The sequence below is a fragment of the Corvus cornix genome, chromosome 13 (assembly GCF_000738735.6).
Source record: "Corvus cornix cornix isolate S_Up_H32 chromosome 13, ASM73873v5, whole genome shotgun sequence".
Lineage (NCBI taxonomy): Eukaryota > Metazoa > Chordata > Aves > Passeriformes > Corvidae > Corvus > Corvus cornix.
In genome coordinates, this window is record NC_046343.1 from 2985568 (window position 1) to 3008182 (window position 22615).

General features: G+C 42.4%; 1 protein-coding gene across 2 annotated transcripts in view; it reads left to right on the forward strand.

Moving 5' to 3' along the window:
• The window catches only part of CPEB4 (cytoplasmic polyadenylation element binding protein 4), a 38377-nt gene extending 19406 nt beyond the window's left edge, over nt 1-18971 (forward strand). The window contains exons 3-9 of one of the 2 annotated variants that reach the window (XM_010399643.3): nt 6884-6907; nt 8745-8918; nt 9990-10079; nt 10518-10636; nt 11445-11559; nt 11744-11925; nt 14600-18971. In XM_010399643.3, the coding sequence (XP_010397945.1) occupies nt 6884-6907; nt 8745-8918; nt 9990-10079; nt 10518-10636; nt 11445-11559; nt 11744-11925; nt 14600-14827 (932 nt within the window). In that variant the 3' untranslated portion in view covers nt 14828-18971. The remainder of the gene's footprint in view (nt 1-6883; nt 6908-8744; nt 8919-9989; nt 10080-10517; nt 10637-11444; nt 11560-11743; nt 11926-14599) is intronic. The other variant, XM_010399644.3, reaches the window with a different exon arrangement.
• The last annotated feature ends 3644 nt before the right edge of the window (nt 18972-22615 follow it).

The window sequence follows — 22615 nt, forward strand, 5'->3', positions numbered from 1 at the left end:
TTTTATCTAGCAATTTTTAGCATATGACATCCTATTCCTCCCTTCCCTCCTGTCAGAAAATCTGTCATTAATGAAGTTGAAAGTCTGTCATTAATGAAGTTGCCACGTTTGAAGTAGTTTTGTGGCTGAGAAGCTGACTCCTGTAATGCTTTTCCTTCTCCCAGCTGCAAACTCTGCCTTTCATTTCTTATTTTTCAAGTGAATATAGTAACACTTGAAGTGTTCAAAAGATAAATGCTGCCAATTATTCCATATCATAAACTGGAAGATGTATTGAGGCAAAAGATACGATGTTTTTCTAACTTGGTGTCTATTCTCCAGCAGTCATACATGAATTTAAAATAAGCTCAGTGCCATGAGCAGTAGGGTGCCTGCTTTTCTGAAATACAGTATAATTCCAACTAACATCCAGTCTCCAGCTGAGGGTTGTGCTCCATGATTTGCTCTTCTGCTTTTGGTTTCTTACCTCACACCCTGTGGGGGATCCTGGAGAAGAGTTATAATCAAATACATACAATATTTAAGGCTCCCACTTAAATTGATTTGCAGTATCCCACTGGAATATAATTGGAATTAGGGAACAAATATTGATCCCTGGTAGACAAAGCTGTGGCTGTGTCTAGGATTTGTTCAGGATTTATAGCAGGTTGGCTTGGGAGACTTCTCTGTGTTCTGCTGTTTGATAGCAAAGAAAACTTCAAAGTTACCTTTGAAGCTTCTGTATGTTTTGAGATGAAGGAGGCTGAATTGGTTTTGTCACCTTTCAGGAGTAGTTAAGTGATTGTTGGAATGTAGGAAAATCCTGTCTGGAGGTTCCTTCAGTCCAGAGGCCCCGGTGGTCTGACAGAGCATCAGCAGCAAAGCAGTGACCTGGTGGTAGGTCTTAAAGCCCTCCCACAAACTGAACTCGGGGTTTTCAGAGTTAACCTTTTTCATCCCATTTCCCCATCAGACTTAGGCTTGAACTTTGGAGTGCCCATCCCTGGAGGTGTCTAAGGAAGGCCTGGATGTGACCCAGTGCTCTGGGCTGGGTGACAAAATTGGGATCAGTCACAGGTTGGACTCGATGACCTTGGAGGGTTTTTCCAAACTCAGTGATTCTGGGATTCAGTAATTGCTGGAAGCATGTCCAGAGCTTTTTGGCTCAGTTGCCCAATGCAGTAGTTACCTTGAGCTCCTGACAGAGGTGGATTTGAAGCTGTGCTGGGCTGGAGTGGCAGAGTTGGAACCAGGATGTTCCTTCCTGTCCCTGCCTGCCGCTGCAGCCTGGGAATCAGGGAATCCCAGAATGGTTGGGGTTGTTGGAAGGGAACTCTGGAGACCATCCAGTCCAACCCCTCTTCCAAGGCAGGGTCACCTGGAGCAGGTGAGTTTGGAATTCTCCAGAGAGGGAGAATCCACGGCCTCCCTGGGCAGCCTGTAGGGAATGAGGGCCATCAGTGTGGGGGGTTTCTTCCCAAGGATGATTCTTTCCTGGCTGTAACTGCCCCATCTCTCCAGTGAGGCAGCTTTGCTTTAGGCAGATTAAAGCCCTGAAAACTTGCAGCTCATTCCACACGCCTTGGAAACAGTTGCTTTCATTTTCAGTGTTCCCAGCCTCTCCTCCAGCCCTGCTTATTTGATGTCGAAAGTTGTCAATGCTCCCTGTTCGCAGTTATTATGCTGAGAATCTGCTTTGTGCATTCACTCAGGTTCTACCTTTCTACCATGTGAACTCAATTAATTCAACATAATCACAGGTAAAACAGTGTTATTTACCAAAGGATTTTGTAGGGAGATTCTCCACAGGGTTTTTGAAGGAAAGAAACCTGTTTGCTTTTTGTCTGTCAGTTTTTTTGTGACGGTGACCTGGAATTGAAAATTAAAGCTTCTAGTCAGACTTGCACTTTGAGTGCTATGGAATAACAGAAACTTCATTTTGTTCCTGTTCTTGACAGAAGGAATGGTAAATACTTGTCTTCAGGCATCTGGCTTTACTTGAAATAAAGCATAATATTTGCATCTACAAGAGTACTCCTGTGTTTCAGCATTTGTTTGGACGTTTTGGACATAAGGTAGAGCTGTATTTCTTAACAACGTGTTTTTTTAAATCTCTTTTTACATTGTGTTTCTTGAAAAGTAAATTAGGAGGAAAAATACAAGTTTTGGCAACTCTGCTGCTTAATTTTGCAGAATCAGTAATTCCAGAGGTGCTAATCCTTGGTTTTACTGTGCAGCCAAATTTAGGCTCCTTTGCTGGTTTCATGCTGACTTTGACATTGCTGAAAGTGTGTCAAATATACATTCTTCAGATGTATAAATAGAGCTGCTTAATTTTTGTAAGACTGTTTTAAGATTAATAAAATATTATTGGGATATTTTTCATTCTTTGAAGTTTGGTAGTGTTTGAAATCCACAAAAAAGGGAACCTCTCAAATTCCCTTTTCATGGCTTGGTTTGGAAAACAATTTTTAGGACAGGGACCTCATTTGACAGTGTCAGAGGTGGCTGGGACTGTAAGATGCAAAGCTCTGACATGGAATACATTCACTGTCAGTATAGTTTTGTTAATATTTTGTTCAGTTTATTCTGTATTGACAAAATTTCTCCTGGATCAGGTGTCCTGGGCTGGTGCCCTCTGCCATGTATGGGCTGTTGTTCCACAGTCAGCACATCATGTGCTTGGAATAATTTGCCTGGAATGAGATTAAGTGCCTGAGCTGGGCAATGTTTCTGCACACATGCAAATGTCTCACGTTAACACTCATGGAACTGGTGACTGATCCTTTTGTATTTTAGAACTGAAACCAAGGAATGCATAAAAAAGAGCACCTTTTTGCCTGCCTTAGAACCACAGAATCACAGAATGGTTTGGGTTGGAAGGGACTTTTAAGATAATTTAGTTTCATCTGCCTGCTGTGGGCAGGGACACCTTCCACTGTCCCAGGCTGCTCCAAGCCCCATCCAGCCTGGCCTTGGACACCTCCAGGGATCCAGGGGCAGCCACAGCTGCTCTGGGCACCCTGTGCCAGGGCCTCTCCACCCTCACAGGGAAGAATTTCTTCCCAAAATCTAATCTAAAACTTCTCTCTGTCAGTTTGAAGCCATTCCCCCTTGCCCCATCACTCCCAGTTGAAGACACACACAACTTTTTATGACATTATCTGCTTTTATGCTGAAAATGTGATCTAAGGCTTAAGTTAATCTCTATTAAATAGAAAGAAATACTTTGGTGTATAATACATGCAGGTTGGTAAGATTTCTATGTTCATTTAACAAAGTATATATATAGCTCTCTGCAAAATCCCTGCTTGGCTCTCTAATAGAAATAATTTAACCAAATGTGCATTAACCAGAGATGTTCTTTAGAATTCTCCCTTTTCTTCCCTTGGTTTGGTTAAGGAGATGTTTAGATGAGGCCAGTTTCACCAGGGAACAGAGGTGACCCTACAGAACCTCTTGTGGAATGCCCTCTTACCTGTGGCAGAAACATGTGATCCATTCCTGACATGTGGAACAAGTTGTGAAACACAAAGTGATGATAAAATCTCACTCTGGAGTTACAACCAGCCCTGCCTGGTCTCAAGGAGTAGTGGGGAGAAAGGTAGTAAAATATCAGAGTTCATGTTTTTAATGGCCTTGTGCACAGCGTTGTCAAGCTCGATATAATTGCAAAGTGAGTGTAAAAAAATGCAGGAATAAGGTTCTGCTGCTGTAATGGCTAAAGCAGATAGTGCTTCAGGTATTCTTCTATAATTTTAAACTAAAATTCAGGAAAGTCTAAATGTTTTCTCTGGTAGATTCAAGGATATACAGCTCACTTTTAGAAATAATCCTGTGGAACTTTGATACTTCTGTTGCTGTACAAGTTAAGTTATAAGTGAAACAAAAGACAGCCCAGCCCAAGACTACCTTCCCAGTTTCAGTGAAAGCCTGAAACCCTCTGATATTGGTCATATTTACTTTCCAACATAAACAACATTGGTCACCAATGTTAATAACAGAGGTTTCAATATAGAGAAAACCTTATTATACCCCTTTAAAAGGCCAGGAAATCTGGCCTCTGACACTTTTCTCCATTTATATAATATTTAACAAACAGCTGCTGAAGATATAAATACAAAATACACCTGGAATCAGCAAGAACCAGGTGCTCAACCTGGGCACACTTTGTGCAGCACAAAATTGGAGCAGGTTTGGGGTTTGAGTGATTTAGGATCCCTGCAGCATTTTTTCAGGGTTTTTCAGCAGAATGTGTTTGTGGGGTTATACCCAAGATGCTGACAGGTTTTGTGGTGCTTCCTCTAGAGGGAAGAGAGCTCAGCACATTTAACTGTAGGTATAGACACAAAATATGTGAATTTTGAAACAGAAAGGAGAAAGGAAAGGGACCAGGAGCCCATTAAGTGTCTCAAATGAGGAGAAGACACAAACATTTGAGTGGGTTGCTTGTTCCTGATGTTCCTTAAAATGAAAGACAGTAAAAGCAGCAGATTTTTGCAAACGATCATTGACTTTCTCTATGGCTTTATTTCAGACACAGAAATAAAGGGAGGGCTGAGGGGACAAAACAATTGTAGCAGCTGCTAATAGCATTTTAAATTTCAGGCTGATTTTATTGGTGAAAACATCTCTGCAGTGGTTATTAATAAGCAGTTGAACCAGTTGCACGCACACTTCGTATTTTTTAGGTTTTGTAGCAAAACTCTTGCTCAGATACCTCATGAGATAAATAAATCTTAGGCCCTTTATGCAATTATCTGAACTGAAGAAATGGGGAAGGGGAAAACAGCTTTGAGGAATCCAAACCAAGGTTGCATTTGTCTCATTTCTCAGCAAAGGATGGGCAAATGTTGTGATCTACAAATTAAACCTTTTCCTCTGGTTGGTGGCAGTTTAAGGCTTCATTTGTGCAGCAGCTTAAGCTGAGTACTCCTGTAGCAAAGCCTTCTCTTAATCTGAAATTCGGAGAGCCAGAGCTAAAGGGGGGACTCCGCTGCCTTCCTGGCCTGCCAAGAGAGCATTCCTTGCCTCAATGCTGTTTGTATTTCACAAAGTTTCACATTGTGTGGAATTAATGGCGTGTGATGAACTCTGCATTGAGGGAGCAGAGAAAGTTTGTATCTGTGCTGTGCTGGGGGAGTTTATAAACTGCGGCTCCTGAGAAATGTTTTGAAATGTCAGATGTTGGTATTTTGCGGCTTAAATGTGAAGCAAACGCAGAAAACAAGAGGCAAATTAAGAAGAGGAAGAGAAAAAATCATAGTATTTGGTTCTCCAAACCTAGTATTTGGCACTGGAAATAATTCCTAGCTGGTGGCTGAGTCTTTTTGGGGTTTTTTTGTCCTGGTAAAGGAGAAAAGTCCTCTTGTCTTGAGTGCCTCAGGTGGGGAAGCTGTGAGGAGTCCCTTGGTCTGAACTGTGGTCACACATCCACAGTGGAATCGTGTCTGTGTTTTGTTGCCAGGAGTGAGTGCACAGAGAGAAGGAGGCTGTGTGGTTTTGTCAGTAATTCAGAAACCACAAGCAGGATTTTTATGGCTTTATAGGCAGAGCTGGCTTTGAAAGTGCTTGATGTGCTCCAAAACATGCAAAGGCTGCTGGGCTCAGTCAGAGACACAGCAGGACTGCTGATGCTTTGTGATTTCCTTAAATTTCTCCTTTGAGGACTGTATCAGCATCCTGCATTTCTAAATTCAAAATCGATATGGAAAAACCATACTTGTAAGGGTCCTCAGCCCTTAAGATTCTCCCATAAAACCTTTGCCTCAAGAATATGCTCCAGTCCAAAGACCAGGGCTTTGTTATTTTGTGTTCTCGGTGTTAATTGTGAGTCTCTACCAGAGGAGTGAAATGATCTTATGGATGTTAAATAATCATGAAGTAAATTGGATTGATACAGTTTTTATTTGGAAAGAGGAAACGACTCCTGTATTGTTGTGGTTTACAAATATTTAAATGCTTAAACTAATTGTCGGCCTCAATTTTGAATGGGGAAGCAAAATCAAACACATTATGTGCTCAGAGTTTCTCACAGCACTTGCCAGGAAGAATCCAAGTTTTGAAAACACTTGGCCTGCTTTCAGAAAGAGATTTTAATGAGATTAAAAGAGAAAGAATGTGCGAGTTTGATTAGAAAGTTTGGCCGTGCTCTGACAATGGGTTCCTGCAAGCCAGCTCAGAAAATGCTGTTGTTTTTAGAGGTAGGATTGATTTGTTCTGAAACATGAAAAGTAGGAACCAGTGGGTAACTTGAATTATTCCAGCGCAGTGTCCTGGGTTAGTGTGAGAGAATCCATCCTGTTGGACACAGACTGCAGGAGTCTGGAAGGCAACTTCAGTGGCCCAGTTTTCCTCCTTGACTTTTCAGTTTTTCAGCTGGTTATTTGCCAGTCAGAATTGAACCAAGGATTTTGTGGGTTGTGCAAAGCAACCTGATTTCAAACAGAAAGTATGGCACCAATCTTTCACTTTCCTTGTGTCAGGGCTTCTCCTCCAGCTCGGGTGGAGAGCAGTGGTGGAATATTCTGGAGCTTGGCAAGGCAGAGAGAGCCTGGTGCATGAGGAAAGATCCATTTGCTTATAGGCACACCCCCAGGAATAGCTCAAATAAATAAATAAATAAATGTGCAAATTGAGGGCTAAAATTGCTTCCAAAAGTCTCTTTGATTATCCATATCCACTTGGTCAGCCTCCTGTCAACGTGTTTTATCAGTAAGTAACAGAGCTGGGCTGAGGAAGCCATGGGAGGGTGGGGTGGGGCAGCTTGTGAACACTTACTTTAAATGACCTGGATCTGCAAAGGCTTGAGAATCACTGAGTCAGTATAAAGGCAATAAAACGAGGTCTCTTGGTCCTTATAACAATGATTGAAAGGCTGTTTTCTTTCTCATTTAACATGCAGCAAGGACATATGGGAGAAGGCGAGGTAACAATATTCCTCTTTAATTTTCTAATGTTGACAATGTCTCATGGGAGAAATAACATTAAGTTTTTACTAGAGGGCAAAGTCCAAAATTTAAGCTTATAAGGGAGCAGTTTCACGTACGTTTACATAGTCTGCATGCCATAAATCAGCATTTTAACTGGATTAGGGAGTACCTGAGGCTGAAATGATCACAGTGGACATCACCTGTATGGTTTGTGACCCTGGGGGGCTGTGTTGCTGTGTTTGTGTGTGTGTGTGTTATGAATCCCAATGCTGGAGAAGTTTATTTTGGGAATTTTGGGTGCTGATGGAACATAAATACAGTGAGTGTCTGACCTGCTGGGTTCAGTGTGTGTGTGGAGTTCTCCAACAGCAGCTGAGGAGCCTGGAAAGGGGGTTTAAATTTGGGAATTGCTCCCTCCCAACAATACCTGCAGGACTGGGGTCTTAAGAGATGAAACAAATCACATGTGCAGCAGTTCCTTAGGGAAAAACAAGGTTTAAGTCAATATTACAATATTTTTATCATAGTAGGAATGAGGTTTGCCCAGCTACAGAAAGAGGCCTGATTATACTTGACTTTATTTTAATTAAAGGTGTATAAAAGATTCTTGAAATTTCAAATAAAGCAACCTGACCGAGCCTTCCATTTTTTATTCATATAAATTCTATGGGCTGTGGATTTTATTAATTTTTTTTTTCTTTCAGCTTCTTAGCTGTTTGATTTTTTTCATGGAAAATGTCTTGTGTCTTGGTCAGATTTTCTGGTTTTGAGATGTCTTCTTTTTTAAAATCAATTTCTTTCAAGGGAAGGAAGAAAGCAAGAACAGGATAAATTAACCTCACCAGTACATTTCTGTGGTAGATTGGGAGGAATCCTGAAAAAGCAGACACAGCGTATCACATCATAGGGAAAAGGAAATGTGTCCTAAAACTTGTAGCACGCCTCATTGCTCACTTTCCCTATACACATTTATTCCTAAAATGCTCCTTAAATGAGTAGAAGTCTCAATTTGTTGCGTAGCTGTCGAATAATGGAACTGAGGAGGGAATTCCTGGCAGGGAACAGCTCCTGTGCTCTATTTATGATATTATACAGTGGCATTTATCAGCAAAGAACCTTATTTAAAAGTAATGAATATTATTAAGGATTATCATAGAAGGATGCTGGACTGTGAGGGGAACATTTCTCACTTTACAACATTTTCTCTTAGAGTGAGGCCATTAACAAAACTCTGCTGGAACACTGAAGTAAAGTTGTAGGGGGGACAAAGTTTTCAGTCTTTGCAGTAAATGGGTTTTGCTGTTTTCATCAGGTTATTTTTGTTATTTACTAGTGGGTGGTTTATGACATGTTTTGATGTCAGGTAATTTAAATGTGTAATTTATTTAACTGGTAGAATTCTTGTTTTCCCATTTTCACCTTGAAATTGTATCTATTTCCTGTTCACTGGGAAATGGGATATATGGCTTCATATTGTGGGAGCCCCGGAAACAAAATTGGCCGTTCCCTTTTTATACTTCTTGAAAGAAACCTAACTGGAAACACAAAATATGATGGAAAACAGTCAGCTCGAGCACCCGTTAGAAATCCTGGTTTGTTATGAGGAGGAACCTTTCCTCTGAAATAATACATTTGAGCTGCTGGATGATACTGAAAACTAAAAGGGTGCAATGAAATCGAGAACATAACTGCTCATTCAGAGGGCAGATCACTCCCGGTTCTGCTGATGCAGCAACTGGTGCATTTTCCCCAATTATTCCAACAGTGTGTGCTTTGTTCTGTTAGTATGGTTTTTTTTCCCTGTTTCTCTTTTTTTCCAACCCCCCCCTTCAGGTCAGTCCTCGCTGTTCCCGATGGAAGACGGCTTCCTGGATGACGGCCGTGGGGATCAGACCCTGCACAGCGGGTTGGGATCTCCTCACTGCTTCTCCCACCAGAACGGGGAGCGCGTGGAACGCTATTCCCGCAAGGTCTTTGTGGGAGGGCTGCCACCGGACATCGATGAAGGTAAAAACCTCACCCAGGGGAGTTCTGCTGCCTCAGGGACAGAACTGGGCTGTGACACCTTTTGTCTGCGAGCTCAGGGATGGGTGTTTTCCAAGCTTTGATATGGAAATGAATCTTTCACGTGTCAGACGTGAGATAATTCAGATGAGTTTAGGTTGTAGTGTTGTTCTGCCACCGAAGAACAAAATCTCCTTGCCACACGTTAAACTGACTTCAGCAGGATAAAACGTACAAAAGTGTAAAATTAAACAAGCCAAGATCACCTGTGGAAACTCATGAATCCATTGCCATCATTTCACAGGCCCCAGAAGTCAGTAGTAGGAAAAGCTGCTCATAGTTTTATAAGGTCTGTGTGGGGTAGTAAGTCCTAACTCTGTGTTTGGTTGCTCCTGTGTAGTTGAGGTTGTTTCCAGCAATGATTTTTGTCCTGTGGTAGCTTCTGACATGTGCATGGTGAGAACCAGACAGGAATGAATCTGTGCAGGGCATCCTGTGGCACCAGGGAGTTGTGGTGGGCCCAGAGCACTGCAGCTGTTATTGAAATAAATCTAAAAAGTCATGTACAGGTCTTGTGAAGCTTCGTTTCACCTGAGCTCTGTGTTCTGTGTGTATGATGCTGCTGGCATAGTGGTTAGAAGAAATGCAACAATAAAGCTGAAAAGTTTCCTTTTCTTAATCACAGAATTGTTTTAATCCCCAGGTTTTTTGTGTCACTGCTGTGACACGGCAGCCTGAATGTCATGTCAGCCATGAGAGTAGTTGAAGCTGGATTATTGTAACTGTACAGATGCAGTGGCTCAGTTCTTGTGAATTAATGGGTTATGAACCTTTGTGATTATCAGTAGAAAGAAAAGCTTGAGCTTTGGCCTGTCTTGTTTTATAAGGAGTGTTCTGCCTTGTCATAAAGATTCCCCGTCAGCTACTGAGCACTGCTGTGAGCTGCTGGACATGGAGGGTCACAGAATGTTTGTTTATAGGGTGAAGCTACCTGAAGTCAGTGTCTTTCAAATGCCTTAAATTCAATTTATTTGAATTTTAAGTTCATGCCTTTTCCCTTTTCTGCTGTTCCAGATGAGATCACTGCAAGTTTTCGGCGCTTTGGACCTTTGATTGTAGACTGGCCACACAAGGCAGAGAGCAAATCTTATTTTCCTCCTAAAGGTAAACATCTAAAACCAAATCAGATTAGCATTTTAGAATATTTTTTTGTGATAAGATACAAGATTGGTCTGACAGTGACACAGTGGGGATTGTTCTAAACTGGTGAAGTCTCGAATGTGGCTTTGCAGTTATTACTCACTGAAAGAATTCTTCCTTAACTTCCTGTTTTTCCTTTTTTTCATTTTCCCTTTTCCCCCTGTTGTTGTACATGTAGTAACAGCTCTTTAAAGGCACTAAATGCCTTCCACAGCAGCTGGGAAGGATTTGTCCCTTACATGAACAACCAGAGCACTTGCGGGTTAGAAATGTGTGATGAGAGCACCTTAAATCTTTTCCCCTCCTGTGTGGCAGCGTGATGTCAAACATAATTCTGAGTTCAATTATGATCCTGTAGACAAACAGCCAGCAGCAGTGATGTTTGTGTTTTCCCTCTGCCAGGATATGCATTTTTGCTGTTCCAAGATGAAAGCTCCGTGCAGGCACTGATTGATGCATGCATTGAAGAAGATGGAAAGCTCTATCTCTGTGTTTCCAGCCCCACTATCAAAGACAAGCCGGTAGGTGGAATTGTCAGGGCCTGCACAATTCCTGGGTGATAAACACAAATTGGGTTCTTCACATGCAGTTTTTGTCTTCAGAATGTTAATGTTAAAATTTCTTTAAGGTGTCAAGTTCTTGGAAGAGAAAAGACCAAGTTACTACTTTTGAACGAGACATAGGAAGGTGTTTTAGTCTTGTTACAATGCCTATTTTTGTTAGAAAAAGATGTGTTTCCAGACAGGTATTTTATGCTTGCTAATGACAAACATGTAGAATTCATATTGTCTGAGTGTTGTATGTAACAGAGATAAATCCTAAAAACATACCACTGAACTATAAATTATTAATATACAAATAGTTTGGGGGCTGATGCAAGTCTGTCAATAGTTGGGGAGAATTCTGCTCTAGTCCTGTGCTTCAAATTTTGGCCAGCTGTAACCAAATATAAAGCAAGACAGTAAATAAACAGGCAACTCTGGAGCCTGCTGCACTGAGATAAGGCTGGGACGACAGGAGCAGTGCACATCTGTGTGACCAGGGGGGTTGGACAGCACAGCTCAGTCATGATTAAGTAAACGTGTCAGTAGAGGGTGAGGGTTTTTTCCCAGAAATTTGGGTAACAAGGAAGTGATGAAATTTAGCACCCTCAAATGGTCTGTCTTAAGAGAGCTCGTTACCATTTCGAGAAATGATTGCTGAACAAGTAGAGTTTAGAAAGTAGAGCTGTTTAAGAAGTTTGCTTCTCTGTAGGACACTGTTGTAATTTATATTACTGAGACACTTTGAATTGTGAATGGTTAAAAAAAACAGGCTTTTTGTCCATAGGTTCAGATCCGGCCTTGGAACCTTAGTGATAGTGATTTTGTTATGGATGGTTCCCAGCCTCTTGACCCAAGAAAAACCATTTTTGTTGGTGGTGTTCCTCGGCCTTTACGAGCAGGTACACACTGCAGCACTGGGCATGTTGGATGTGCAGCCTGGTTTGGGGAGCACTGGGGGAAGCGAGCCTGGCAGCGAGGGAATATCGAGTGTGGTGACAGTGGGGGACACGAGCTGGCCTGATGTGGTGCTTTTAGAGACACAACGGAGCCTAGAGCGCTGTTTGGTTTTGCTTTGTGCTCTAGTGGAGCTGGCGATGATCATGGACCGGCTCTACGGAGGGGTTTGCTACGCCGGCATCGACACCGACCCCGAGCTCAAGTACCCCAAAGGAGCAGGGCGGGTGGCATTTTCCAACCAACAGAGTTACATTGCTGCTATCAGCGCTCGCTTTGTCCAGCTGCAGCACGGAGAGATTGATAAACGGGTAAGGCCTGCGCCCCTGGGCTCCTGGGCTCCTCTGGAAACGCCCTCTCCCACCTCATGGGGTGTCCTTGGAAATGTTACACCAGATTAATCCCGTTTTTAGTGCCTCTCAGGTGCAGCACGCAATAAAATGGAGTGGTAGGGAGCTGGTGGTTCTGGCACGTGGGAGGTGACTGTGAAACAGACTTTGTCGACTTGCTGAGTGTAGTGGGAAGTGTGGCAGCTGCCTTGGCCTTTTCTAAGAATATTGCACTCCTCAGATGCTCCCCCTGCAAGGATTTGTGGTGTTCGTGTGATGCAGGGAGGGAGGTGCATGCCAAGGATGGGGCAGCTCTTAATCCTGCTCGGCATCTTTGGGGGGGCCAGGCAGAACCACCCCATGCCTTGTAAACTTGTTACTGTGCACTGCAGCCTCACATTCACCCTCCCACAGCCTGTGCAAAGGCTGTGTTTGGTTTTTTCATTCCTTTATTATTGTATTCCTCATTATTTTAAATTAGAGGAATATGGACCAGCACTTGCTTCTGCCCTCTTCATCTCTCTAAAATAGAACTGCCAGTTATGGTGATCTTCAGACCACAATTTTGGGAAACTCAGATGCTCAGATCTCCTCTTGTAATTCATCCTTTGTCTCTGGATGATGGAGACATCATGACAGTCTCTGGACTGTCACTACTGATCTGAATTTTATAGTTAATACAGCGGAAAACCTCCAAACTTGGCTGATTAGCCCATTATCATTTCACTTCTGCTTTGGCTATAAAGCTTGGGCAGAAGAATTGTAACAACAATTTGACTGTGGGCCTGTGAATTGGAATGTCTTTGTTCTAATCTTGGCTCTGAAATGAGTTCTGTACAGCTTTGAACAAATAATTTGGGCTGTCCTTGTGCAACTTGTGCTTGCATAAGCAGACACTTGGGTGAATAGGTCCATTGAAGCTGGTGGGACTACAAATTTAAGTAAGTACTTGTAAACTCTGAACAAAATTTTGCAATCTATTTCCCCTTCCTCCTCTCCTCCCACTCCTTATTTCCTCATTTTTTGTGTAGTTTTTGTGTGGGGAGATAAACGTTCAGAGAGGATTCATCATAGGAGAGTTTGGGTGCATGAGGGAGGTAAAAATACACCAACACCACTACTTTTTGTTAAGGTTCTATTTATTAATAGTTTTCTAAGACTGCTTTTCTGTTAAAAGAAAAATAAAATTAGTGAAAAACAAAGTAACAAGAAGGGATTTCCTGTAAAATTGGGCAAGAAGGTGCTGCTAAAGGGTGTGCCCTGAGATAATGCAAAGGAAGGGTTCAGTGGCTGGGGCTCCCACCCTGAGTGGGCCTGATGGAGCTGCTGTAACTCTCTGGAGCTGGGAAGTTGGCTGTGCCCAGCTCAGGGAGCAGTTGCAGCCCCTGCCACACTCCCGAGTAAATGTGGCCAGGACACCTGAGCTGCAGTTTGGCCTCTGAACATGGCTGAGCAGAGCGAAGGGAACAGAATCACCACATGAAGGAAGCCTGTGTGGCATCTTTGTCCTTTTAGCACTTGGAGAAGGCAGCACTCCTCAAAAAATCCCCAACCTCACACTACACAGCAGATGAGGGGATGGGGAATGTAGTGTTAGGAATATTTGCCTGCGTCTGCTCTTCTACAAATTGACTGAGTTGGCAGGGAGGGGTTTTGGGAAATGCAGCTTGATGGGAAGAGAGAACCAGGTCATTAAAAAGGTTGCTGTGCTGTCTCTGAGCAGTTTATGTGTCCTGTAAGCAAAAATGACATCAAACTACTGCAGTGCTGTCTGGACTGTGATAAAATTAGGTGGGTTTAAAAACCCAGGAACTTGTGAATGTCCTTATTTGCCTGAGGTGTGTCCGAGACCTGTGAGGTGCAGAGAGGAGCAGCCCCAGGCCAGATGCAGAGATAACAGCAGAGATACCAGTCACAGCCTGGGTGTTTGAAAATGTTGGTGAAAACATCACATTAAATGAGCTTCAGAGACGCTTCACAAACCCTTCTAGAACAGGAACTCGTAACCTGTATTTATTTCTGCTGTTCTGAATTCCTGCCCATCACCTGGCCCTTAATGCCAGCAGCGTAGGAGGGCATCAGTCCCATGTTAAGCCTCTCATTTGATCCCAACAAGATCAGGTGGATTTCCTTTAGCTGAGAGGACTAAGCCTTAGAAAAAGAATACAGAAATTGAGTATTTATTTAGAGAATAAATTAATTATTTTTAATGTTGGGACTTTGGACATTGAAAGTTGCAGGCCATGTGCATATTTAATCCACAGTTATGGTGCTGTATAAACAGTTTCCATTCCTGCCTGAAAGAGAAGGAACTTAATTGGTCATCAAAAATAACTCCCATAATTATCCAGGGTTTTGGTGTCAGTCTGTGTATCAACAATAGGTTGTTTGGGCCTTTCTGTAAATCAGAGACAGCAGGTGTGATCAGTGGTCAGCACTGATTTCTGGGGGTGTTTTTTAAGGATCAAGGAGAGGGGAGGAGTGTTGACGTGCCTGGAGTTTTGGGTGTTCAACAGCCACGATCAGGCGTCACGAGGGGGAAATCTTGAGTGTAGCATTCCCTACTGCATTAACTGCTGGCTGCCTGCTAGAACACGGGTGTGCAATTAAGAATTTGCAACGAAGAATGATAAATTGTCTTGTTTTGTGGCTGCAGGTGGAAGTTAAGCCATATGTCCTGGACGATCAGCTGTGTGACGAGTGTCAGGGCGCCCGCTGCGGCGGGAAGTTCGCCCCGTTCTTCTGTGCTAACGTGACGTGTCTGCAGTATTACTGTGAATATTGCTGGGCTGCTATCCATTCCCGGGCCGGCAGGGAATTCCACAAGCCCCTGGTGAAGGAGGGAGGGGACCGCCCGAGACATATTTCATTCCGCTGGAACTAAAGGATCGCTCATTTGCAGGCCTCCAATTAAGTGCACTCTTCTGTTCTCCCGACTGCCCTCCCCACCCCGTCCCTCACTCACAGCATGTCCTTTTGTAGTAGTCTGTAATTTAACAATAGTCTAACGAAAGAATGACCTATAATGGGTATTTTATAGAATCTTGTCATTGAAAACTGTATTGGGAACTCCTTTTCGTATCGATAACATGTTGCAAGCGAGTTGCATTCTCTTGTCTTTACTACCGAGAGAACACTTAATTTCCTGCAACGTTTTCTTAGAGGAGAGAAAAATATTAAGAGAAGAGAATTGAAACAATAGAGTATTTTGGTTTTTTAATTAAATTATTGTTAATAAAGAACATAATAATACTTTTATTAAATAACCGTGTAACAATAACACTATCAGTCTGTTCTGACACTTTTCCCCCAGGGAAGCCTGGTTTTGCCTCTTTTTTTTTTTTGTTTGTTTGGACTTTGGATTTTTCCAGCAACAGATGAAGTTAGCATTTACCTACCAACAGGAAAGAGCATGTTTAAAGCAACAAAAATGCATGAGCAAAGTTGAAGCAGCACTATAATAATGATTTGTTTTGTTTTGGGTTTTTTTAAATATTTTAAGGGTTTCGAGGCTGAAATTTTAGCTCGGTGTGTATCTGACCGTGCCTCTGGCTACCACCCACATCCAAATTTCTAATGAGATAGGCAGAGCTTACTATATTTTCATCAAAATGATTACATTTTAAGAATTCCTGAATGTAAAAGTTGAGTAAAGTTACTACTGAGGGGGGAGTGCACTTTTTTTTCTTTAAGAGAACTCAATTGTCTGGTTACAGCCCTAGATATCCTACCAAAGCTAGAGTAATGACAACTAGTGAACTGGCATTTCCTCTCCTGAAGGATAAATATATAGATTTTATTTTTGATGGCTATATATAACTCTATATCCTAATATACTAACATTCATCAGGGGCCAGCCTTTGCTCTCCATTTTGACGTGAAAAAGTAGAAAACCTAAAGATACCTCAAGGATATCACTGATTTTTACTGGAGTTTTGATATTCCATTGTGGCACACAAACTCAAATTGGCTGCTTATTGGTTTCCCATCTCGGCTGTAAAGTCACTTTTCAATCCCCTCAGATTTAGCTATAACAGAAGGCATGAACCCAGGAGTTTCCAAATGTTGCTTTGCACTGTGGGCTGAATTTGTGCATGGAATGGTGCAAGTGTGCAGATGCCTTTCTTATTCTTGCTGTAGAAAGAATCCCAGCTCTTCAGAACTAATTGTGGGGAGATAAAGACACGCAGGTGTTTGAAGTGCCAACATCGCTAATTAACGCCGGCTTTATTGGAACTCAGTCCTACCTTGAGAAGCATCAGCCCAGGACACGTGAACCCAACGCTGACGAGCGGGTGCAGAGGGTTTAGTTTGAAACAGATGAATGAAGGAGTAGTTCTGAAAATTTATTTTTAGTACTTTTGAACTAAATGCCCTGGCCAACTTCTCCACCAAGGATGTAGCAGTGTGCAAACAAAGTGATTCTGTGGCAATCTCTGCCCGGCCCCAGGGGCCTGGGACCACCCGAGAGTCTCCCAAACCAAAGATTTGCCCTGGCACTGCTTGGAAAACATCTGCTCCCTTCAAAGCCCCCCTCATCCCCTTCCCCCAGCCCCCATTATCTTTATGAGAAGCAGTTTTTGTGTTCAATACAGGCTTTAATGAACTGATACCTTACCAAGTTCCAAAGGTCAAAATGGAGACATTTGCTGTCTATTAGTCAAGTATAGCAAGGGAGCTGCTTTTACTGAAATCCCTGAAAATATTGACAACAGTAATGCAAATGCAGAGTGCTCTTGTGTAGATTGTCAGGGACTTTTTTTTCTCTGAAGTACATAATTATAGTTGGAATGTTCCTTTCATTTTTTTAATGCTTGTAGGTGGCTTGGGGTGTGCTATTGTGCCGATCCTACCCAGCAAACAGGTGAGGTGGGTTTCCATTACAAGAAATAACACTGTTTGAGAACTAGCTTTGAATAATAATTTTTTCCCTTTGTACATGACCTGCTGAATTTCGGTACAGTGTTTTTGTAGCTAACTTATTTTGTCATGCACATAATGTATATTTGTTATGCACTACTTTTGTATATCTTGTTTTTCCAACAGTGAGCATTTTTAGGCACACTTTTCACTGACGGGATATCTCTTTATGCAATACCTCAATTTTTCATATTGCAAAGAGTAGCTTTTTGTACTTTTATTACTGAGAGATCTTCATATACTTCATTTTTTAATATAAATAATTTTAATAAATTTTATTTTCTTATATTCTGCTTTTTATACATTTCAGTGCTCTGCATACATTTTGAATTATGGATGTTGTGCACTGGCAATGCTATTTTAGAATCTGCAGAGAAAAGAAAGCATGTTGCTTAAACATCTTAGCCCAGCACCAGGTATTTGGTGTACATATAATTTAAGAAATAGTATATGTAAAGTTGAGAATTAAAGAAGAAAAAGCATGAAAGTGACAAATGACACTTGTCTTTAGACCCATGAAATTTAAATGCATAAATATAGTGTAGAAATTTAAAAGTCAAGAACCATCAAAATTGTCTACCGCTTCTTACTGAGTTTTTAAAAATTATACACAAATGCAGACGTTTTTGGTGAATGTTTAGCCATTTTTATTATTACTAAAGAATCGATGTTAGGTGTTTGATGCAGAACTGTGTCTGCTCTTTTAAATTATATTTAAAGAATAAAAGAGAGCCTGCTAGGTGGCAGGCACGTAATGTTAGTATGCATGACTAATGTAAGAAATCGTTATTCTACTAATACTCACTTGTGATTGTGTGACAAGCGTGTTTACAGATCCTTTGGTTACACTTCGATTTACAGGGCATAAACAATTCTCTCCATTACTCTGTGCTTCAACAGTGCTGGCAAAGCCTTCTGATTCCACGGGGCTCTCTGGGGTTACCGTGTAGCCCCAGGCTCATTAACGTGTAATTAGGTACCGGTGGGGGGGTGTCATTAACGAGCAGCGGCGTTCCCGGGGGAGTTACAGAGTAATTCCATGGTTATTTTTGCAATGTAAAATAAAGTGTTTCTGATTATTTTATATGTAAAGGAACCCCACTGCCCCGTGCTTTTTTGGTATAGTCTCTACTTCTCCATACACAGACCTCTGCAGAATGCAAATTTCAACCTTGCAGTGACTGAATCTAGCGTTTTATAAGGATGCTGTTGGAAAGACTTGATAATTCACCCCTTGTGTTTTTGAAGAGTTAAAACCTTCTGTTCAAAGGTGATTTAAAACTTGAATGTGATGAATTGTGGCAAGTTAACTTCAAGTTATGTGCAATACCTATTTCAGACTTCTGGAAGATCTTTGCAGTGTAATTCTTTGTTTTTAATTGCAGACATTTAAAAATGTCATTTTCTACTGTTCTAGTAAATCCTCTTTCTTGCTGGTGTTTCTAAAGAAAAGAATCAGAAATCAATCTTTCTACTAATGTAAATTTGAGATTATTTTTAAAAAAAAATGGAATAAAAGGTTTTGGTCATTTGCTTTATTTTATTATCTTATTTTAAAGCTACTGTGATAGCATTGTAAGAATTGGGACAATATTGTATTCAACTGTTTTATTTTTTATATTTTTGAATTTTAAAGTATAATTAGTTTTTATAATTTTCATCAGATTTTTTTGTTATATTTTTTGGAAGTGAAACTTTTAGCAAGTGGGTGTCTAGTTTTTACTAATCCCTAATATGTTTTTCCCCCAATGTATTGCTCATATTATCAGAAGGAAAAGTTATTTAAGTATGTCAGTTAATTGTACTACTTGGCTGAATTTCCATATAGTTTTTACTGTGTATGGGGAGGTTGTAGTATTTATTATAGCATTTTAAATAAGGGTAATTCATTTTTTATTAAAGTCATTTTCACGTTTAAGTTCATATTTTTGTATGTTCTACTCTAAGTTATATAACACAAGTTACTTTTTTTAAAGAGTTCATTTGTTGAAGTGCTAGTGAAAATTAATGTTATTAAATAGTTTGCAAATGACTATTTATACCAGTATGCATATAATTTTTAAATATTTGTAATGTGAGATGTTGAATGAATAAAACTTTTAACTCAATGTTTCTCCTTAAACCTTTTTTTTTTTTTTTTTGAGCTTCCTGTAGGAACTTGTTCCTTTGTGGCCGAAGCTCGTGGGGCTTGGGGAGGGGGTTTTGTTGGGCTGTGTGGGGTGAAAAGGGCTTTAGGGGAAGTTCTGCTGCCCTGTTCTGGTCACAAATGCAGCAAAGGTTCCTTGGGGAGGTGAAGATCCAGCAGGAGAGGAGAGAACCACTGAGGCTCAGGTAACCCCACAATGGCTGGAAAGGGATCTTAAAATGGATCTCATTCCACCCTCTGCCATGGGCAGGGACACCTCCCACTGTGCCAGGCTGCTGCCAAGCCCCATCCAGCCTGGCCTTGGACACTGCCAGGGATCCAGGGGCAGCCACAGCTGCTCTGGGCACCCTGTGCCAGGGCCTGCCCACCCTCACAGGAGGAATTTCTTCCCAATATCCAATCTAAACCTTCTCTCTATCAATGTGAACCATTCCCCCTTGTCCTGTCACTCCATCCCTTGTAAATAGTCTCTCTCCATCTTTCCTTCAGCTACTGGAAGGCAGCAGTTGGGTCAACCAAATCTTCCTCTTTTCCAGGCTGAACAATCCCAACTCCTTTATCCTGTCAGAAACCACACTGGGACACAGAGAGAGCCAGAGTGGGGCCAGGGCAGAGCCCAGCAAGGCAGGAACAGTCAAGAATTCCTTTTTAATTGTCTCACGCTTGTGATCTGACAGTAACAGAAGGAAGACATCTGGCATTTTAGAGAACTTGCTCGTTTCAGCCTTAATTTAAAATATCTAAACTTGAAATATCTAGAAAGTCATGTGAAGCGTTGCTACCTTGTGTATCTGCTCTTCAAGGGCTGTCCAGCAGGTACTCAAGGAATTCCAGAGTTGTGCCGCTAATCTCGAGTGCCATCACCGAAGGAATTGTGGTGCAAATGTTCAGTGGATAGCGAGTCTCATTCCTTTGTATGAGTGCTCCGGGAAAAGCAGATCCTGGAGCTGTGATGGGATTAGTTCTGCCAGTGCTGATCACTCGCCATTGCCTCACCTGGTGCACGTGGAGCAGCTCCTGCCTTTGGAAATTGGTTTTTAACAGGAATGGGAAGTTGTGCTGGTGATTCCATGCAGATATTCCAGATCCCCTTACCGTGACTGAACAGAACGCTGGGATGCTTGGGATCAGGAGTGGCTGCGGTGCAGTGCCTGCCCAGTGAGCCAGGAATTCCTCGGTGCTCAGAGCCAGCCAAGCAGCACCAGGCGCTCTTGACCAGTTCCAGCGTGACTTGGCTGGGAAACTTTATCCCTCTGTTCTTTGCATCGGGATTGTTAGGAAATAGTCACAGTTCAGCCTCTTTGAGGGATTAACATGTTCTTGATATCGTTTTCGAGTGCCAATGGTCTTTTAGACAACATGTGCTTATTTATGTGTTCATGTTTTTTCACATGTGTGGCAGACTTGCAGTTCGGTCCTGGAATATTGGAGGGTTCGAGGCTTTGGATGCCGTGATGGTGGAATCAGTTTGTGAATTTGTCCTTCACAAACAGGGCACTCCCTGACTCATTCCAATTCAAAGTGCTGCAAATTTAGAGATGTTTATCAGGATCCAACAGGTCTGATTTACAGTTGGGGATTACTGTGTATATTCATTCTAAAATCCTATTCTGAAAATTGCAAAATACTTGGTGAATGTTTAATAAATGAAGTTTTCTTACCTAGGCAGAGTCTAAAACTTTTAAATCAATGAGGGGAAAGGTCTGGAGCATTCAAAACTCGAAATAACCACTGTGGGAAGTGATGGGCTGATTCTGAGTTGCTGGTAACTTTCTAGGGCAGATGACCCAACAAATCCCTTCTGGGTTTCACTTTGCACGGAAGCTGTAAGTAAATGCTACAGGCAGACTCGAGAAGACGGAGGTAGGCGCTGCTGGGTGGAATTCCAGAATTTCCACCGCGTGTGGATCCCAACTTTTTCCTTCCAGCAGGAGCTGCCCCCAGCACAATCCCCGGGAGCTCTCTCGGGTGCCACTTGCACTGAACGAGCTGCCACATTCCAGGGCGGTGCAGGAGGTGGATGGAACCCATCTCCCCCTGATTTAAAGGCTGAGCTGATCTCCAGGACAGGCTCTGAGCTGTGAAGTTGTCGGACACTTTCTGCTCAGTCCTGACTCTCCCAAAATGCTGAGTGCGGCTCCAGGGAATCTGGGACGAGTCATAGCCTCGGAAAGGGGAGATGAGGAGAAACACTGACATCCCTTCCTCTGTGTGAAATGAGCTGATTCAGTTTGTCAGAGTGAAAAACAGCCTGTGGGATAAGAATATCCTCGCAGCTGCCTGTGCACTCAGAGAAACTGAAGGGGGTGAATCAGTGCTCTGAATACATCGTGGAAAGTCTTCCTGCATCCCCATGCTCTGATTGATGCCATCAGATATCACCTGTTTTCATGGCACAGGAACTATAATTTCCTGACTTCTTGTAGGGCTTGTCAGAGAGACAATTTGATACTAAATGCTGATTTATTTGAATGCATCTCTCCCTAAGGGAAGCTGCCTCAGTCACTTTGTTTATGGAGCGTGGGAGACCGTGTTTGTTAAGGTTCCTCCACAAAATTTGCTGGTCCAGAATTCTCAGTGCTCTTGGTATACATAAAATATAGAGATGTATTAAGTCAGTGTTTGATTGCATTTTTCTTCCTGAAATTTAATTTTGGTGAGTCATGAAAACTGAGATTAAATCCTCTGAGCGCAGCACAGGTCAAGGATGACTGTGAGGACACATTTTGGGTTTGTATTATTCTTAATGTTTAAAATGGGTGTAGTTTTATTGCTCTCAGTCATGGGGTATTTTTTCATCCCAAAACTACAACAGCCTGAGTTGCTTTGCTTTTCATGGGAGTGAAGAACATTGGGTTTAAATGGCAGAGTGCTGGGGTAGATGCAGTGGACACGCACTGTGTGCCTCGGTAACTCAGCCACATCTGAAATCAGTGGAAGGAGAGCAATGCATTAAAAAAAAAAGTCTCTGCCAGCCTTCTCCAACCCAAGGCTTGAAAAAAATGTTTGCTTGGTGTAAATCACCATCTGACATCGCTGCTGACTCATAGACCAGGATCTGTTTGCTCAGGGATTGTTGAGGCCTTGCTGTGCATTAAGTTGTCAGTTTGGCCAAGTGTCACTTTGCAAAGCAGTGCTCGTGGCTTTAAGCTGATGCCCAGCGCTGGGTTGGGTTGGGAGCACGTTCATGCCCGGTGTTTCTGAGTTTAACTGGGTTTCCTTAGGTTTCTGAGGCATTCTCCTCTAAGCAGCAGGCAGTAGCCCCCAGCTCTGCTGCAGCGGGCCAGCTGTGCACGGACAGATGTTGCTCTGTACACTGGCAAAGTCAGCCCAGCCCTTCAGTCAGTGGAAAGGGAATTTGCTCAAGCGTTGCTTTTACAGGGGGTGCCTGTGGAGGAATGTGAGGGCAGAACAAAGCAGTGACTGCTCCCATTTTCTCTGCAGAGAGAGCAATCCATGGAGACAGAGCCCTGCTCTGCTCCTCTCCTGGCAGCATCCTGATGTCTCTGGGGGGAGGGAGGGAGGAAATGCTCGGTATCTGGAGCAGGTCTCAAAGTTCCCAGTACTATTATAGGGTGGCCTTGCTGCTGAGAACCCCAGAATCTT